Below are 20,360 nucleotides of genomic sequence, written 5' to 3'. Positions count from 1 at the left end.
GCCTGTTGCCATATATGTTGGCACGAGCTGGCCGTGTAGCGACTGGGCGGCAGCGCACCTCCACGATGGATGCAGGAGCATCTCCGGGAAGCAGGGTGCTGTTTACAGAGGTCCGTTGCCATATGCCCCCCACTCCCAGAGGAAGCGCTTGCCAATCTTTCAGCTCTTATTTTGGATTCTGATTCTCAGATTAGTTTATAGGCATCCTAGCACTCATCCCAGTGTCTGACAAGTAGCGTCAAATAAAAAACAGAAAAGCACTCCCTGTTAGCATGCACACCTTTAATGACATGAAAGCAATGACACAAGAGGCAAACACTCAACTTGGTGACCCTTTTACTCTCTAATACCAGTGGGAGCAACGCACACACTACTAAAGCGATAAAATTTCTTTGGAAAACAAGAAGGGAAGGGCCCGTGTTTGATCAGAGAAACTGGACATATTGCCACCAAAACATCAATGCACCATTTTGTGAAGTCCCTTCTGCCCGTGGCTCCCACACGTCTGTATCTTCAAGTACTTTTGTCCGGTGCTTCAAGACCACAGAACTGGCCTCCTCACTTCCCCAAGTGAATTCACACAGAAGACTACGGGAAAGTCTCTTCGTAACCTTCTTTGTTCAGAATGATGGAGAACATGAGAAATGAGAAGCATCCTCTCATCCCCAGTACAGCGTCATAGTAGTGAGGACAATGGCCCAATAGAGTTTCAAATATGTATAGGGCTTTATATTTTTCAAAGCATTTTCACATATGTCATTTTAACTAATCCATGCAACAACCTTCTGGTTTACAACGGAGAAAGCAGAAACCATAGGAACTTGCCCCAGATCACACAGCTAGGAGTGGGACAAACCGGGGCTAGAACCCAGACTGCATGGCTGGCCCAGCGTCTCCAGCAGGTCACTAGACAGCTCTCTATCCCGCTGTCACCCTCTCCGACTTCTTCTCCCTCTCCGTTAACAATTCTATCTAACTATAGATTTCAAAAGGAGAGAAACACAAACCCTCCTTTGACATGTACACATAGATACAAAAATAGACGTGGCACTCTTCTTTATTGCTTCTTGATGGATGTCTCTCCCAGATGAAAAGACCCTGCGGGGGACAGTTCATTGACCTGTTATTTCTTTGTACACATAATACTCCTTAGTAATAGCAGGACCTTCACACCAGGAAATTATTTGCTAAATATTTCCCACTGTCTCACAGCGTGGCCTGTCAATGTCTCCCAGACGTAAAACATCTGGGCCGGTACAACAAAAAACAGCAAAATTCAAAGAGCTGTTCCCCAGATGTGGAAGAGGACAGCTGTCCTCGGGAGTCTGTCACAGGGCCAGCTGGGGGCGTTCACATCTCCCAAGACCCTTCTCCAACTGCATCTCACTATAGCTTTTATGACTGAGAAAGTGTCCAAGAGGTTGACCAGATGGCTGCACAAAACACGAACAAGGTAGTCACAGAGAAGTAGTGATGGTTCTGTGCTAGCCGGTCATGTCGTGGTTTTCAAGCCCCGGCTCACAGAAGTAGGGTGAGATCCCCTTTCAGACATTTCCAGTCATGCGAAGGACCTCGTAGGAAGGATGCCGTCTTCAGCACGGGGCTCATTCTCCTCTTGTCCGGCGTCACAGACATGCACACCACTGAGCCCTGGACCTCAGAAAAAACAACCTATGGAAATCCTGTTCATACCAGTTCTGTCTTGTGAAAAGTCACTGGCCCCGACTGTTTATCTGGGGAGGTATCTGGAAGAAAAGCTCGTTCCATTCCAGGTTTAGAAAAATCTGGAAAAATACTCTGTAGTCGTGCAAATTTCTGAAAAAAAAATCAAATAAAAATGAAGTGAATAATTGGGACAATGCAGCAGTTGTCACCTCCATTTAAACCCTAAGGGCTGGCCACACGACTCATTCTGGAAGCCCTCCCTAAACTCACCGCCTCACTCACTCTGCAAGGGACTTGCACGATGACATGGGCATCTCCTAACCTGGACCGGGAGATTTACTGATTATAGACTGTGGCCACTTAAGCCCCTGCTGTCAGATATCTGTATGGCAAGTCAGTGCCCACGGAAGCAGGCATTTGCCAACAAGAAACTAAAGTCACTCATTTTTAAAACTTACTGTCTGGGAATTCTCATTATTTTTTCTTACGTGCAAATAACCCTAACAAACAAACTATTAAGCTCCTCGAGGCCAGGAACAATGTCTTACACCTTTTTACACCCCATACAGTGCCTATCATAATGCCTTGTATGCAGTAGGTGCTCACTGGAGACTTCTGATCAACTGATGTCTAAAACAGAAACCAGAGCAATGAGTGCACAGCCAGAGAGGCAAGTGAGTGAGTAGCGGGGCACACTGAGTGACAAGGACCAGCCCTGATAGCTCCTGGCTGAAGTCTGTCCTGGTCCCTAAGTAGCCAGCCCTTCCTGGGGTTCCTGAGACATAAGGGGCAGATCACTTCCTAGTAGCTCAGACCCACAAATGGCCCTACCCCCTCATGACTGTGGTCACCCCAAGTGAGCAGTCATGCAGAAGGCTCACGGGGCTTTTGGCTGGAGCTCAAGGGCATGTCTAGGATGTCCCAGCACCAGTCAGCCATCTTCCCCCATTGGGGACTCCCTGGGTCCCCCACTGCTCTGGCTTTTTGGGGCTAATTCTTAAGGAATGGGTGGAAGTACCAAAAACATTAGGGGAGAACCCCCAAGAGAAAACAGTTCGAGGGCAGGCAGAGGAGACTGATCTACCCCTGGGGCAGCAGGCCTCGCTCCCTCGTCCGCAGGAAGAAGGGGCTCCGCTCTGGGACGGCGCACAGGCAGAGCTGCGACGTCCAGCACTGTCACTGCAAGGCCTCTGGTCTTCCATGGGACCCTCTGGCATTCCTCAAACTTCCCTCACAAATCTTACTTCATTTCCCTTCCCAGTGCTCTGTGTGTGGCCAGTAGATAAGGAACGAGCTGGGGGTAGCTCAGGGAGTTCTCTGTGATGATCCTCCCAGTCTGGGGGCCTCTAGAGGTCCAGGGTTCCCAGAACACTCTCTCTCACCATGGTGTCGATGTTCTAGAAAGATACTTACACAAGTGAAAATGATGAGTGTTAAGTAGAAAACGACCAGAGCCAACAGCAACACAATCTCAGCTCTGTACTTCTTAAAAGTCTCTTCTTTACGTTTTGGAAAGCATCCTGAAAGAAAACAAAGAACTACATGAAGCCACTTTAACGGGATTTTTCTACCATGATAAAAGGCCATGAGTGCTTTGTTCTCCATTCTGAAGCCCTGCCTGTCTCTCACTCCTACCTTGGGTCTGTGCCATCAGGATGAATGACAGTAACGGTGTCGCTGACAGCAGGGGCAGCAGCCAGTGGTCACTGCCATTCTGTGCCCGGCTGCGTACAACAGGACTTGCATACAGCCTCTCCCCCAATCTTCGGAGCAGGCATCAGTAGTCCCAGTTTGCAGACGAAGGCGCCGAGGCTCAGAGAGGCTAAGAGACCACGGCAGGTGGCAGAGCCAGGTGTCCGGTCCAGACTTAGCCTGCGGCCCGTCTGCCTCCACGTCAGATGCTGGGCCTTGCCTGGCTTGTATTTTGTCCCCGTATCAGATCAACCCGCACTGGCTACTCCATAAATTATCTTAACATGTCCTCACTGCAGGAGGCTTCGGGGACGATGAAATGAAGCAGGTGAACTGACCGGCTATTGCTGAGTAAGTCGCCATGTTTTTGTAGACTCGTTCAAGCTCTCCCACCAGGGCGGCAGCATGAGTGGGAGGGAGAACACTCCCTAAGGGCTTGTTAAAGGCTGAGGCTGCAGCACTCAAGGAGAGTGGAAGGAGTGAGGCCTTCAGCCCAGGAAGAGACATGGACGGGAGGGTCTCTCCCTGCTCGGGTGGGGCATCCAGTGTGCTGCCTGGGGAAGCAAGTCTGGCTTTGGCTACATCCACTGTGCTTGCTAACGGGGTCTGCGTGAAGGCCCAGGCAGGAGCAGGTGGAGTGCGGGTTATCGGAGGGGGTTCCTCCTTGGAGCCTATATGGCTGCATCTGCAGAGAGATGTCAGCCCTAAAATTGGATTCGACATTTCATGCAATGGTCTAGGGATGGATTCTCACGAGGGTTTGTAACTCAAGAAAAGAGGCTGAGAGCCATTGACCTAATGGTCCCAAATACTGATTGAGCATTCAGTCTGCCCCAGGCACTGCGCTCAGCATTTTAGTGCAGTTTCTTGCTTAACCTTCACAACAAGCCTGTGCTGCCCACGTTATTATCCCCCTTTTAGAGATGAGAGAACTGAGGCTTAGAGTCAATCAGTGATTTGCCCAAAGTAACACGCTAACAAGTGGCAGAGTTAATATTTGAACTAGATCTACATGACTCCAGAATCTGACCCCTTAACTTGGAAGCAACACTGTCTTCAAAGAGGGAAAGGAGAGAAAAACAGCTATTTTCTGTCCATGTCCCTCTGCTCCCCGCAGGACACACCTCCCCTCTCTACGATCCCCCATGAGGTTCCTCTCATTTGTCATTCATGCGAATAATATTTATTGAAGGCCCACTGTGTGCCAGAATACGGCAGAGTACACAACAGAGAGAACTTATCACTCTCTTAGGGCAGACAGACAGCAATCCAATCCACACACAGCACATGAGTCGTACCAAGTGCCAGGAAGTCAAAGAAACCAGAGCAGAGGGCTGGAGGTGGAGGAGGGCCTGAGGGTGTGTGTGTAACACTGAGCAAAATGCACACACTGCCCCCCATAGAGTGTGTTCTTGTGAGTGTAAGAATATTATCTTGAGTCTGATTCCTTTCAGATACTTGACAGAAGCAGAAAGCAGCTATTGTACAAAATGGAGGGCTCTATGACAGTTCGTTTCTCATTTCCAGCCTCAGCCCCGAATAAGTGTTAGGCAAAAGTCAAACAAAAGGAACAGCTTAAGCCATAGAAAGAAAAGTTATGACATTCTTGCAATGGAATTCAGCTTCAGCCACAGAGGTGATCCACAGCTGCAGAGTTAGGCTCCAAAAGAGAGCGTTGGTAATAGGCCCGATATTAAGTGCACACGCATTTTGCAAGAGGAAAACAAATGCAGCCGGTCACCTCACCTGTCACTCTCAAGATCACTGTGCCGCTTAGGTTTCTCTGTCCTTCCGGGTCCCACAGAGTGCACCTGTATGTCCCTGAGTTGCAGCTGGTCGTGTTTTGGATCTTCAGGGAATAGGGCCGTTCGCTGGGAGCGTCGGCAGAGCCATTTGGCCCCTTCTGAAGATGGTGCTGTTCCCCGAGGCGCAGATCTTCCTGGGGCGCCTCCACCCTCTCTGCGCTGCCCTCTGTAAGCTGTGAAGAAGGAACCACAGTGCATCACACTCCACCGCAAGCACTGGGACTCTACACCAATGTTTTCCATCTTGTTTCCATAAAATCCATCCTGAGCTAATGTTTCTAAAGCAAGACAGTGTGCTGTTTTTGTATGTGTGACCTTTGCAGGAGCTGGAGAGAATCTATGGAAATTCCTTAAGGCTGTATCTTCTTTGGAATAAGAGCAGGACCGCATCTTATGATTCTATCGTAAGTATCCCAACTTCCACCCTATATACAGCACAGAGTGTTGCTGTTGACAATGGTGATGTATTGAGTATGAGTCACACTGGATTATATTCTGTTATTGATCGTACTGTATTAAATGTTCTCTTGTTTTCTTCAGACACCAACTCGCCCGTTGGCAGATCCTTATTCTTGTACCCTAGCCTTTTATTTGTAAAAGTTCCTAAATCTCTTAAGATCATTGCCAGACAACTCAACTAAGACCAGAGATGCAGATGAGCAATGCCTCCTGGAAACTGCCACCTTGTTCTTCAAAGGCTGTGTGTCTGTGTGGTCACGCCCGACATAGCCAAATGTGCCATAGTTTTTTTCTCTACAAGGGCAGGAAGACAGCTGTGAAGAGTGCCTTGCGGAGATGTGACGTGTCAGATCATTTGGTGGTCATGTCAAACCATGCACGAAGGGCATCCCCCCGATGGGGGGAGATGCCCCATGTAGTCAAACAGTTAACCTAGCCGCTTCCTTTCCCTGAACTATCTTTTTGATTAAACTGATGTGGTGTTTTCAGCATCTCCCACTTCAAGGATGAGGCACACATCATATTCACCATTCACTCTCTCTTTCCGGGACATATTTTTAATTTGCCTAATTAACTCGCCAATTGCTCCTCCATTGAAATGTTTTAAAGCTTCTAAAATGGATTTACACAAACAGTAAAGCAAATCCCTGTTTTCGGTGCTCACGGGCAGCCCTTCAGTGTTCAACGTCGGCGTCCCCTGGTAGCAGCTGAGCTGCCTTTGCTGGTCGGCTGGGGATCAGCAGGGAGCCTAGGATTAAGTGACATTCCCTATCTGTCCCGAGCTTTATAACTGCACCCAAGAGCCACCTTAGGGAAAGGGACGGAGATTAGCAGGCCTCACTGCCACTGTCTTTGCCTGCACCTGCCAGTGTTTAATCTCCTGTTCCGGGAGCACCCTACAACTCTGCTCTGATTTTTATTAAACGACTCAGTGATGGAAAACAGATAACCAAGGAATTGGGGGGAACACCCTATGAAGCAGCTCAGGCAAGAAAATACATCCATGCACGTGTGCACACTCACACACACACACACACACACATACACACACACACACACACTCTCTCAGTCGTTTCGGCTTCATTTATTAAGTTGGGGAATGCACTGCAAGGTCACCCGACAGCTCAGGCTCAGCCTTCGGTGCGTGTTAGCATTCCTGTACAGTGGGCTACAGAGACATCTGGTGGCAGATTTATCGCTCCTGCAAGAAAACCTGCTCAGCACCCTCCTAGCACTGGGCTGAAACTAATGGCTCTTCTCAGGGCGAGTCTATATACATAAATCCCATTACTTGACGGTCCTTCTTGTGTTGAAAGGTTCCTTCCTAAATAATCAAGAATCTACAGGAGGAAGCTAAAAGACTGGGGCCTTTGGGTATTCAAAAATAAAGCAAAAAATGTAAGTGTGGCCAAGGAAACTTAGAGGAAACTGAAGGTATCCAACTGATTCTAGAACACGTCTAATTTAGCACAATTTTTCCCTTTTCAAGCCTAAGTAAACCACAAACTGCGGTCTCATCGTGGGCTTACAGTCCCCCTCCCCTCCCCTCTGCTGCCTGGCAGCGGCCCTTCCTCCTGCCAGGCAGAGCTTTCAACAGGCCAGATGCCCAGGGCCATCCAGGGCCAATCTGTGCCAAGGGTTCCCCGAAACGCCACTTTGAAATAATTAGCTCAGTCCAGTCTCTGCAGTCCCCGTGCCGACATGCCACCCTACTTCTCTTTTCCAATTTAACCTCCAGATGCAAACGTGGCTGCAACAACCGGTCTGAGATTACCTGCCTCTGGGAAGCTTCTCTCCAATCCAGCGACCCCCCTCCCCACCTCAGAAAGGCCCATCTGAAAGTCAAGATCAAAACTGCGAACCCCTCTGGAGCTGGTGGAAATATAACCGATTGTGCGCATTTACATAAAGATGGCCCCATTATCATTATCACGCTAGCTGCTGGGAATTGTTGAAGCAAGGAGGTGCTGGCGAACTGGCTGGCAGCACCTTCTGCCTATTTGCAGAGGAGAATTCGTTTAAAAAAATCAGCAGCAAAAACAACAAAATGTAGTTAATTTGATGGTCAGATTTCCATGGGCCTCTAGTTATTTTTAAATGGCAAAACAAAGGCAGAGAGCCCATAAGGACAAAAAGAAGAAATGGGGGGAAATGCAAAACAAAGAACCCCAAAGCAACCTGCAGAATTCTGATTTGCTGAAACAAATGCCATCCATCGGTGGGATCACAGCAAAATATCTCAATTCTCACTGGGTCATCTTCCAAAGCCCCCTTTTCCTAAATGACCCAGAGAACTACTGGCACAACCTGGGAACTCTTGCCAAACTAATGAACAGCACTGTGCCCAATAACTAACTATAGCAAAAAGAGTCTTCTGTAAATTCATACAATTCATAACCCTCCCTTTAAGCTTCAAGTTCTAGGTATACACAATCCGCATTTCCTCTTCCTTTTGCCATTTTAAGGTAAACTTTCTTGCGTGATCCCATCTGAGGAATCTGGGATTTGCCCAGAGTTGCAAACGTAGCTGTAGTTTTTGTGTTATGTTGCATGTTCACAATGGGAGTGGGACGCTAGCAGGATCTAGGGACTTTGTGTGCAAAAGCTCAAATCATTGTCAGCCACGTGGCCAAGCAGCTATCACCCAACCTTATCAGATGAGTCAGCTGAGGCAGAGGCACCACTAAGAACTGAAGGAGAAATTTCAGTGGGAGGAAAACAGAGTAACAGCAAATGGGCCATCCTTACTTTGCTTTGTTTTATGAGTTCTTATAGACACTGGAGCTGGCTCAAAATCAACCACTGGCAAGAATAGCTCTTTAAACATTCCAAATCTAAAAGTGTTCCATTGCTTCTCTGCAAAAGCGTTTTAGGAAATAGTAATTTATAACAAAAGGAACCCTTGGATTCATTCACAGCCAACCATAATTGACGGGAACTATTTAATGCACACTTCACAACACTAATATTGTAGTAGAGTGCGCTAAAGCACAACACAATTTCAGCAAATTAGTTCCTCAAAACACTCATCCCAATAATGTCTTTTAAAATTCACACTTTGTGCATTAACTTTTATGCTGACAACTCTATCTTTTTGAGTTGAAAAATGCAAATGTGGGACATTTCATTTTCAGAAAGCCTAGGGACTCTGACTTGTCTCAAAGCCTCCAATTTCACTAAATAATTTAAATACCATATTCTTTCTCTCAAATGGAGATTTGACCTTAAGGAAACCACAAGCCTTAAATTAAAATAAACTCTCTTTAATTTGCTGAAAGCTAAATCAAGCAAATACAAGTACTAATTTTAAGGGCAAGTGAATGAAGTCGTTTTTTTCTTTTTTAAATGATGGACAAATTTGAACTAGAACAAAGGAAATAAAATAAATAATTAAATATGGCTGGAATTGAACCAATATTTCAAAAATCCTATTGTGGAAAGTGTTTTTTTAAAAAAGTTTACATAATGTTATCCAAATACATGCCAACCTCCTAGACAAGCATATTTGAACCTAAGAGGTCAACAGTTCCATTCCCATAGCAAAGAAAGGGCTTTGATCACAAACTTGAAATCCAAATTTATCATAAATTAGATCTGTTAAGAATGTGACAGGAACCTAAAAAGAAAAAAATGATTTTTTTTGAGGGGAGAAAAATGTGTGTACATATATGTGCATATAAAAAATCCATCTAACAATTTCATGAAACATATTTCAAGGTAGACTTTAAGGATTTAAAGGTGGTATTAAATTAATCTGATGTATTCCAACCACATTGAACAGCTTATGTTTTTACTGCATTTCTTGTGCACTAGCGTTCATGTACCTTGGTTTCTAACTCAATTAAAGTGCCAATATAATCCCCATTCATCATAAAAACAGCTCTTTATAACGTGCAAAATAGTTTGGCTCGGAGGTTGATGTCATAATGAGGGTAGAATGTATGAGCATTAACATCGTTTTTTTCTAAGTGTAGTTTTATTAGAAAAATGATTTTCCACTTTGAAATTTACTAGGTCTAACAGACAGAGCTGGATTTATGGCTGTTAACAGAGTTATGAGTATAGCAGAGGCAGCATAATTAAGAGCACAGGCTTTGGCATTGGACAGAGCTGGAACCAAACCCCAGCCCTCCCACGGCTAGCACTGCTCTTGGCCAACTCACTGAAAACTCTCAGGCTTGGTTTGCTCCACTGGAATCTGGGGGTGATTACATCTCAGAGAGCTGGTGTGAAGATACGTACGATGTACATGGACCCCAAGCACAGTACCGATCCCACAGAAGGCTCTAAAAATGTTACTGCTCTCTATTTTTTTTTAATAGTCAAGGTTTCATTCAGCATACTAAATCGTTCCCTGCATATTGGAAGTATTCAAAGAGTGTTTGCTGAGTGAATGACTGAATTTTGGAAACTGTAAGAAAGTTGCAAGAGCAATGGCTTTGGAATTCAAAGGCCTGAAGTCAAGTCCCAGCTTGTACGTTAGTTAGCTGGGTCATCTTTCATAAATCACTTCACCTGAGTCTCATTTCCTCATCTGCGCTACCTTACTTGCCCATGGGGTTATTAGAAAAATGCTTTATAACTGGTAATGTTGGTAGTAGAAACTGTTGTTATATGTGATAGCTTTCCAATTCATCGACCTATTCTGACATTTCCTTACCACTGATAATTCTCGTCTCCTTTCTGGTGAAGTTGTCCTAGAAGTCCCAGTCCCTACTCTAGGGAGAAATTACTTTTCCACCCACGATGTCTCTAAAATATCAACCACATTCTGAACTTTCTAAAGCACCATCATAATAATGCAGCAAAACCCCTTTGGAACTGGGATCTAAAGGCAATGTTGGACCATTTGTTGTTGATGTCACCATCCTTCTGCCATTAGCATCGTGAGGGTCCTGCTGGACCTGGAAGGGGCACCATTACTGGCTTTGAGCTCATGCCGTTTTCAGGGCTCCACACGTGGTTCTAAAGGGGGCACATCTAACTCAGGCCAGACATTCCAGGACCACGAGACTGGTTCTGATGGGCACATGATCCAATCAATCAAAGCCACTTAAGAATAATCAGACATCTGTTGAGGTATTGGAAGAGAGGCACAATCTCTTCCTTTGCACTTGCTTCTGGAAGGATATATAGGTTGAGCATCCCTAATCCAAAAAGTCTGAACCACTTCTGGTTGCAAGCATTTTGAGAAAGGAATACCCAACCTGTACAGGTCTGCAGTTATCGGCTACTATCTCACTGCCACATGGAGTCTAGAAACGAAACCAATATAAAGGAAAGAAGAGTTGGGAGATGAAAAGTCACCGAGCCCTGGGGACATTTGAGAACCTCTAAGTCCAGCTGTGTTCATTTACTAGAGAGGCTGTTAAAAAGCAACACAGGCCGGGCGCAGTGGCTCACGCCTGTAATCCTAGCTCTCTGGGAGGCCGAGGCGGGCGGATTGTTTGAGCTCAGGAGTTCGAAACCAGCCTGAGCAAGAGTGAGACCCCGTCTCTACTAAAAATAGAAAGAAATTAATTGGACAACTAAAAAATATAGAAAATATTAGCCGGGCATGGTGGCGCATGCCTGTAGTCCCAGCTACTCAGGAGGCTGAGGCAGGAGGATCGCTTGAGCCCAGGAGTTTGAGGTTGCTGTGAGCTAGGCTGACGCCACGGCACTCTAGCCCGGGCAACACAGTGAGACTCTGTCCCAAAAAAAAAAAAAAAGCAACACAAAATGGGTAGCTTAAAACAGGAATGTATTCTCTCAGAGTTCTGGAGGCCAGAAGTCCAAAATCAAGGGGTTGGCAGTGCCATATTCTCTCTGAAAACTCCAGGGAAGTATCTGTTCCATGCCTTTCTCTTTCATTCTGATGTTGCTGGCAATTCTTGGCATTCCTTGGCTTGTAGACACATCACTCCAGTCTCTACCTTCATATGGTGTTCTTTCTGTTTCCCTGTGTCTTTCCGTTTGTCTCCTTGTTTGTCTTCTCTTCTTGTAAGGACATCAGTCATTTTGAATTAGGGCCCACCCTAGTCAGGTATGACATCACCTTAATTTGATTGTATCTACAAAGACCCTATTCCCCAAAAAGGTCACAGTCACAAGTACCAGGGGTTAGAACTTCAACATATTTTTGGGAGGCACCAGCTATATCTAAAATGTGAACGATATTTTGATTTTTCAATTTTTTCCCATTTCAATTCTATATAAGCCAATATATTTCCTTTTCCTTAAGCTAGTTTTGATTGGTTTTACAATCCCTCGTAACTGAAAGACTCCTAACTGATAGGGACACTCAGCACTACTGCATAAATAAGAGTGCACACAGGGGGCTATCTGCACAGGGCTCCAGTGTCTAGGCCAGCCCTGCTTTGTCCCCTGGGCTCACACACTTCCCATTCCTCAGGGAATGAGACCTCAGGGCCTGATTTGATTCAGAACCTTTGTTCTCTAGAACTGACCCAGACGGTCTGGTCCAATGTGACTATGAACTATTTATGGCAACCAGTATCTTTCTCTTCAGAAATGTTTTTCCCATCTGGACCCATAATCCTAGACAACTATCAGCTCTTTTGAAATCTATACTCTCTCTGGAGAATTGGAACAGCAGCATGCAGTAGACTAGTTGGTGCTCCAAGAAAACGTCAAGTGATATTAACAAGCCCTGAGCTCCCGAGTCTGTACTAGTTACACATGGCACACACAGGAATTCTACCCAAATACACCCCAGTGCAAAACAAAACCAAACAAAAAACAAAAACACGCTTATGGGTGTAAAGGACTCTTAGGAAAGTATTTTTGTCCAGCTCTGGTTTTAGCTAAGGACTGCTGATAGAAAATCTAGGGTTATTCCAGGAGAAGCCAGGAAAGAATTATGGAAACAGCTTTAAATGGAGGAACCTTTTTTAGGTAATGAATCTGTTTTTAGTCTTGCCCTACATAAAACTTTCCCTTATGTCACTGAGAGCTTCTCCAAACTTCCTCTTCTCTGTGTAGCAACGTAACCAAGTACATAGCTGAGACAATCCAGTCCTCATGTGACTCACGTTCCCCATTTTATTCATGGCAAACTTATTCACAGAAAACAAGTGGGGGTTTTTTGTTGTGTTTCTTTTTTTTTCTATTTAACTCTCACAGCTGCCTTCCTCCTCCCTACACACTTTCAAGCTGAAAGATTTTAGCAACTTTGCTCTGTTCCACCATTGTCCAAAAATCTCAGTGATCCCCCATTCTCACCCGGATGAGACTTCTTCCATAGCCCGGTGAGGCAGCCTCATTCTGCCTTGTTTACTCCTCTGTGGAACCACACAGACAGGACTGGAGACCAAGAGAGAAAGTAAGGACAATCCCAAAAATGCGTTTAAGCCTTAGTTGAGTTAACATAATGGGAATTTCACTGCAATGAAAGAAGGAAGCCTGCCTCTGAGACTCATCTTCCAGGGTGAGTCATATTCTATCCATCATCAAGAGAAATGTGCTTTTCTTTAGACATATTCTGCATGTGTCATTCTCTTTGCTTAAAACGTTTCAATGGCTCTTTTCTGCTAAAAGGATAAAGTTCAAGCCATTATAGTTTGACATTCAAGGCCGTTCACAATCTGTTCCCTGCCTACTTTCTAACACTATCTCTCAGCCTCCTGCTGTGTTATTCTCCCTTCTAGATCACTATTTACTCCACTAGTCCCCAAAAAGGCTTTGTGGATTCCTATTTCCACGCCTTTGCTCAAGATGATCCTCTGGCAAAAGTTCCGTGTCAATCTTGGGATGGCCAATGCCAGGCCCAAAACTTGGCACACATTTGGGACTTAGAAAGCTTTACTAAATAATGAAAGTGTAAATATGACACACATCTTAAACAAACTTTACGTCGAACCCACAAAAGTGATTAGATCAGATCAAGTACCCTAGTGCCAATGGGGAAAGTATAATTTTTCTTTGTTTCTAACAGACACACGCTGTTTTCTCATTTCAATGCTTCTATATTTAATGTAGAAATGTTTCCTTTTTGTCCTAAAAACATGTTCTTAAATCCATCATACAACAGAGAGCATTCTGGAATCAAGGAAGTGCAGTAAGTGGCCTACATCAGCTCCTCCGTGGGTCCATCAGGGGACAGGGCTGTACAGATTATGTCCACCCCAACATTCATCAACTCCAGCCCGTCCTACAGCACTGGGCTCTCCTCAGTACCCCCGGCTTTGTAGCTCATTATCACACAAGATGGTAGAGACAGAAAAAATAACTCTGCCAAATATAAGTGTAGCAACACACAGGAAAGACAGCTTCATAGTGAGTCGAGGACAGGCGAGATCTTCGTGGTGACTACCCCTGAACTTTTGAAGTAGCCTCATGCAAGCCATGAACCTGTTCTCCACCAGTTCTCTTAGCGTGAATGTCAGAGACAGAACACTCCACGGGATGGTCTGTGATCTGTCCCAGCTGGAGCTCTCTAAATATCATAAAGTTCAAGTTTGACCTATGCTCTGAAATCACAGTCTTACTTCCTCTTTCTCCTTTCCTTTGGAAATCATCTATAAAGGGCACTTGTCTTGTGATGCTTCGTGGTCCTCACCCCCGCAGTGTCACCCAGAGACGACACTATATATCCTCTTTCGTTTCGTATCACCGTAGGTTGTCAGGGCTCCATGATACAAGATGACACTTCATCCCCCAGATAAATGACTGCGCATTATCATCATTATCGGTGGCAAACATCAACCACGCCCAAAGCATTCCATCCACAGTCTCTCTCCAAACCTTCACTAAAGAGAGTGTGGACACGGTGACACTCATCGCGAAGCACAGATGTAGCCCTCTGATGCATGGTCTTACTCTCAGCAGACGCAATATCATGCTACGCCCTCTTATGCCAGAATTTAACCACAGGCCATGGCCAAAGGAAGAAGAGTGATGGATCAAAGTCTATTTGTATATTTTCTCAACATACCTCCCCAAACAGCCACACTCTATTACAACTTGAAAGCCAAATTGAGCTACTATCCTAACGGATATAATTTATTAATTTTTCAGGCCGCACGTGGTGGCTCACTAGCACTCTGGGAGACTGAGGCGGGAGGACTGCTTGAGCTCAGGAGTTCGAGACCAGCCTGAGCAAGAGCGAGACCCCATCTCTACGAAAAATTAGCCAGGCAACTAAAAAGGCAGGAGGATCGCTTGAGCCCAGGAGTTTGAGGTTGCTGTGAGCTAGGCTGATGCTACAGCACTCTAGCCTGGGCAACAGAGTGAAACTGTGTCTCAAAAAAAAAAAAACTTTTCCATTTTTTTCTCAATCACCCATTTCTGCCTTAAAAGGTACAAGAGAGGAAGGGATGAGAGGAAGACCCTTTGTTGGATCCCAGTTAGGAGGACACTAGTCCACAGGAAAGAAGAGCTGGGCAAACAAGAACTGGGCTATCTCTGTCCACTTCTGGTTTCAACTTTGACCTCACGTGCATGTCTAGATTGAGCCCCCCAACCCACTCTCACTGAATCTTTGAAACAGAGAGAATAAACTGAACACTGCTCCTTTCCAACTCACCCTAATGTTACAAACACTAATTGGACGCCACTTGCTTTGAGTTTTTTGGTAAAAGACATAACACAAAAAACAATCAGAAGTCATCAGTGCCAACTGGACAGAGGCAGGATGCTCTGTGGTGCCGGAGGACTGAGTGGTAAATGGAATTTTAAATTGTGAGTCATCGTAACCATAATCGTGATATGTAGAAGGTCTGCAAGAATGTGATTCAATCTGGCGGACGGTGCGAATCCACTCCAAGGGACTCCGCTTCCCTTGCCCCGCGCACAGCCTCCTCCTGTGCAGAGGAAACAGGTTTTGCAAAGCCAGGGAAATGACAAAACGGTGAGGTGAGATGGGCTCCACCAGCCATGGTCACCAGGGTTAAATTCCTCCCTTCACAGCTACCTCTCTACTTCGATGAAAGTTGTGGAAAAATGACAAGATGTTTAATCTTCCATAAAATGAAGCATTTCAGTATGTCACCACTGGCCTTATTTCCAGAACACTCTATCCATTTTTGTTGTGCAAACGCAATCAATGCAAAAGTATAATTATTGGGCTGGAAAATAACAAGTATCTACAGAATATGCTGAGACTTGTTAAAAAAAAAAAAATACTTGAAGGAGGCCGGACTCAGTGGCTCACGCGTGTAATCCTAGCACCCTGGGAGGCCGCGGTGGGAGGATCGCTTGAGCCCAGGAGCTGGAGGCTGCAGTGAGCTATGATGATGCCACTGCTGCACCCTACCCAGGGCCACAGAGCAAGGCTCTGTCTCAAAAAAAATAAACAAATAAAAAATAAAAAAAAAACCACTTGAAGGAATAATATATATCACTTTCAAGGTACCTGATTAGTTTATTGGCACAGCACAACTCTCCTACTATCCACTCACCTTGCCCACAGTTTACTTCTTAAAAAATAACCATGATATGACTTTTCAACGGCCCTGTTACATGGACCAACAGGAAAAGAGAGAAGGCCTAGAGAGTGCTGTCTTTTTTTTTCTTTCTTTTTCTTTTTCTTTTTTTTAACAGAGTTAGGAGAAGACCTTCAGGGTAAATCTTGCAAGAACTGTGCCCAATAAACAAGCACATACATTACAAAGTTATATCACCAGCTGACAACCAAGGAGAAGTCAAAGGTTAATTGCTATGGTTTACTGAACCACTCCAAATGACCCTGTGCAAGAAGATTTAACTCGACAACTGTTTGAACTTTACAGTCTGAAATTTCATCTGCTTGTTTCATGAGTACTTTTTAATTACACCCCTGGGGATATTAATAATGTTTTCTTTTTCTAATTACTCTCTGGAAGGGATAGTGGTTTCATGTTTCCCCACTTCTTTGAGATAACTAAGTCCCTGCCTGGCTAGCCTAGGGGCACTTTTATTTTCTTTACTGTAAGTAATTAAGGTAGAAAACAGAGCTATCAGAGTTATCAAGATAGACTTGTAACAACTCAGGGTCTGGAATCAGGCTGATCTGTTCAAATCCCAGCTCCACCACTTATTATGCCGGCTGCGTTTCCTCACCAGGAGGTAGGAATAGTAATGGTACTGACCCCTGAAGTCCATTGGAAGGATGGAAACAGATAATGTATGTGAATATTTACCTTGGAACTTGGCTTATGGTGAGCACTCAAATAATACTGTTTTTATAATTTAAAAAATGCTATCATTTTAACTATGAGGACAATTGTGGGATTGTGTTCTTTGATGCCACAGTGAAGAAGGTGGAAATGAAGTAGGAATACTAACACCCTACTTTGATACACCATCCAGTGCTCCAAGGCAGCAACGACATCTCTACATTGCCTAACTTGGGAAGTACCAGCCTGAATTCACTGAACACTTTTGCAATTAACAGAGCAAACATTGGGTGCCCTGCCGAATACTTAAAAGCACTGGTGCAGCCACTGTCCCCAGGCAACTGACAATCCAGTTAGGAGAAGAGACACACAAACACACACACACACACACACACACACACACACACACACACACACACACACCTCCAATGCTGCCTTGTACTGTTAGATGGCCAGATACATGTGCAGGTTCCTGTAGTATCTTTTACCGTGGGCGGAAGGAAGCCCTGCATTTTCTGGAAAGCTACAAATGCATGGATTTCCTCCAAGGTAAGACAGCAAATCAGCGAGAGCCACAGAGGAAGGCTGGGATATCATATTCATTTGGCCAAAAATGGAGGTGCTGTTGTAGCAGTAACCTGACTTAAAGAAGGGGAGCAAAGGACCAGTAACAACACATGGTGGCTGCTCGGCTCTGGAATGCCACCGGAATTGCAATCCGAGAATCTGCGAATGTTCCAGTTGAGAGGGAACCTTAAAAAGCCTCCCTGCAACTCAGTCCTCTCACAGTAGGGACGGCAAGGCCTGTTCTTCCACCTGCGGGCTGGGCTCACGCACCCTGAAGGATGCCCTCATCCCTGCACCTCTCATGCTGGCTGCCGGAGGAAGAAGCCGGGCTAGGGGAAGACCCAAGGGTATCCCACAAAGGGGATGACCGCTGAAAACGACCACTCCTGACTCTCTCAGCTCTTCCTCTTCCCTCCCCCTCCCACGTTTTGTGGACAGCAAAACATTGTCACAAAACACAAGAAATCAGAAGTCTGGGGACATTCCTCCCGGCCAATGCTCAAATCTGGGCCGGTGTTGCTTTCTTCCTGACCTGCTGGCCACGACCACAGGTGGCCTCCAGAATTCATCCAGATGAGAAATTCTCAGCCTTTCTCAAGTACCTTATTTGGATCATTCATCTCAGGCCACCTTTAGGGGCAGGGAGAGGATTGAGGTCTTCGGGGAACAAAACCTGAGTCTGCCTTGTCCCTGGGATGCGGACGGGGTTGGAGCAGGGGTGGGGCAGGCGTGTCAGAAGACTGGGTACTCCAAGTTCAGCTGCGGGAGACGCCCCCCGACTCCCGGCCACAAAGGGTCGCCAGCCCAGGGGAGACGGTTTCTGTGCCCCCAAATGAGCGGACCAAACCCCAGCCCGCGGGCATCGCCGCGCTTACCTTGGCCCAGGAGACGGTGTAAGGGACCTGCGGGTCCCGGGGGGCGGTGCAGGGCAAGTCCACATCCTCCGAACACGCCACCTTCACCTCCCGCGTCGCGGGCGCCAGGCTGCAGGCTGCAAGAAAGAGAGAGAGCGCGCCGTGAGCAAGCGCCGAGAGGGGTGTCGCGGAGAGGCGGGGGGCGACGGGCGCTCTCGGGCCCTACCGCAGCTCAGGAGCAGGAGCTGGAGGCCGCGCGACATGGCTGGAGCGCTGCGCCGCCGCCTCGGGGCTGCAGTGGTGTGGCGCCCTGGCGCGGCGCGGGCCCTTGTACCCGCGCGCGAGGGGACTTCCCCGTGCGCCGCCCCCGGGGATTCCCCGGCCAGGCGGCGGAAGCGGGCGGCTGGGGCGCCCCGGTCCCGGTCCCCGCCCCGTCGCCCCGCCCGCGCGCGTCCCCGCCCCCGCGCGCCCGAGCCGGGCGCCCCAAGGTAGCGTCGCTGCTGCGGCTGTGCGGCGGCGACAGCCATGCCCGCGTAACCCCCGGCGCTTGAGGCTTTGCAAACCGCGCTCGCACGCGTGACACCGCCGGTGACCCTCAAAACAAAGCGGGGAACCAGGCCACCCGAGCTGGGTATGTCCATTTCACAGGGGCGAAACCAGAGAGGGTGGACAGCTTCCCTAAATGCCCAGCCTGCCTGTGGTGACGTCACCGGTGAACTCAAATCCTCACTTTCTCCAGATTCTGCAATAATCAAAGACTCCTTAGATTTCCATAGGAACAGTATAAGTCTGTAGTACTTGGCCTTGGCTGCCTGCTTTGGGGCGGGAGGGTATCAGTCAGTTTCATTCGGCATGTTTAAATTATCTCAGCAAAAGAGAGCTTCTCCTATTTTAATAGTAGTTACACACACACAACATTTTTGGAAAAGACAAAAAAAGAATTCTACAAGACAATGACATCACCTATAATTCATCCAGAACTAACTCCTGTTAACATTTTGTTACATTTACTTCAGTGCATAGATTAGTGTTTTTCATGGTTTACTCTTCATGCTATTTTGTAACCTACTTAATTTTAGCTTAATGTTTCGGAAGCAGTTTCACATCATTAAAAAGTTTCAACAGCATCATTTTGGTGGCTGCATAGTAGTCCATGGTGCAGTTGTACCATAAATTAGAACCAATTAGATAGTGTTAGACTTGCAGGTTGTTTCTTTTTGTATTGCTAATATTTCAAACAATGCTGTGATTGCTTTGATGAGCATTAGTGTACATAAATCTTTGCTCTAATATTGCTTATTTTCTTAGAATAAATACCTGGGGAAATCGTGCTGGGTCAAAGGGAGTTTCCAATTGTGTTAAATATTGCCAAAGTTACCACCAAGGGGGTGTCCTCCCTCGGTATTCCCACCTGCAATGTAGGAGAGTGCCTGTTCCCGACACTCCTGGCAACACACACTCTTATCCAGCTTTTCCATCTTGTCCATCCAAGAGGTTAAAAAGAGTTGTGTCACCATGAAGTTTTAACTTGCCCTTGGAAGTGGTTGTGCCAATTGACAGTTGACGGTCACTCCAGCTCTGTGTGAGTGCCTTTTCCCCATGACCCTCGCCAAACTCATTTTTTAATTAGGTAGTTTTCAAGCGTACCAAAACAAGTACAGAAAATGATAGAACTGAGAACATTTGCATACATTTATTCTTAAGAAATAAAACACTACTAATGTTTTTGAGGCCTCTTATGTGCCCTCTGCCAGATCCCATACCTGGGCATTTAGAGTCCTTCAAGTTTTTCCCCATGATTAACAATGTTGCCATGAAGTTGAGGCGTTCCTGCCGTCTTGCTTGGCAATAGCAGTGCGTTATTAGATACTGCCATCTTGTCCTCCAAAGTGCCTGTATCCATTTACACTATGCTCAGCAGATCTTAGCGTGGTCAGTCTTTTTTTTTTTTTTTCTCCCATTTCTGCATATCCAATGAATGTGAAATATTATATCCTTTTTGTTTAATTTGTATTACATTGATTACATATGTTTTGAGACTATTGGATATCCCTTTCTGAGAACTATTCATTCATATCCTTTGGTCTTTTCCATTAGAGCTGTTTATAAAATCAGGGCTAAATCTTTTCTTGGTTACATGCATGCCAAATCCCCTCTCCAAGTTGAAGATTTGTTATTTTCCACTTTGTTTATGATGTCTTTAGTCTACCAAAGAGTTTTTT

At 46.0% G+C, this 20,360-nt stretch overlaps 1 protein-coding gene across 1 annotated transcript; it reads right to left on the bottom strand.

Annotated features, from left to right (window-relative positions):
• Positions 1-285: 285 nt before the first annotated feature.
• Positions 286-18,465, bottom strand: CD83 (CD83 molecule). Its single transcript, XM_012653178.1, has 5 exons — positions 18,365-18,465; positions 18,160-18,275; positions 5,104-5,335; positions 3,079-3,185; positions 286-1,815 (listed from the first exon to the last, which is right to left on the bottom strand). Exons 1-5 carry the CDS (start codon positions 18,399-18,401, stop codon positions 1,687-1,689), a joined length of 621 nt encoding a protein of 206 aa, XP_012508632.1. The 5' UTR covers positions 18,402-18,465; the 3' UTR covers positions 286-1,686.
• Positions 18,466-20,360: the final 1,895 nt, after the last annotated feature.

This window comes from Propithecus coquereli, unplaced genomic scaffold (assembly GCF_000956105.1).
Source record: "Propithecus coquereli isolate 6110/MARCELLA unplaced genomic scaffold, Pcoq_1.0 Scaffold416, whole genome shotgun sequence".
NCBI lineage: Eukaryota > Metazoa > Chordata > Mammalia > Primates > Indriidae > Propithecus > Propithecus coquereli.
The sequence above is the reverse complement of the archived record's forward strand: the minus strand, read 5'-3'. Positions and strand labels throughout refer to the sequence as shown.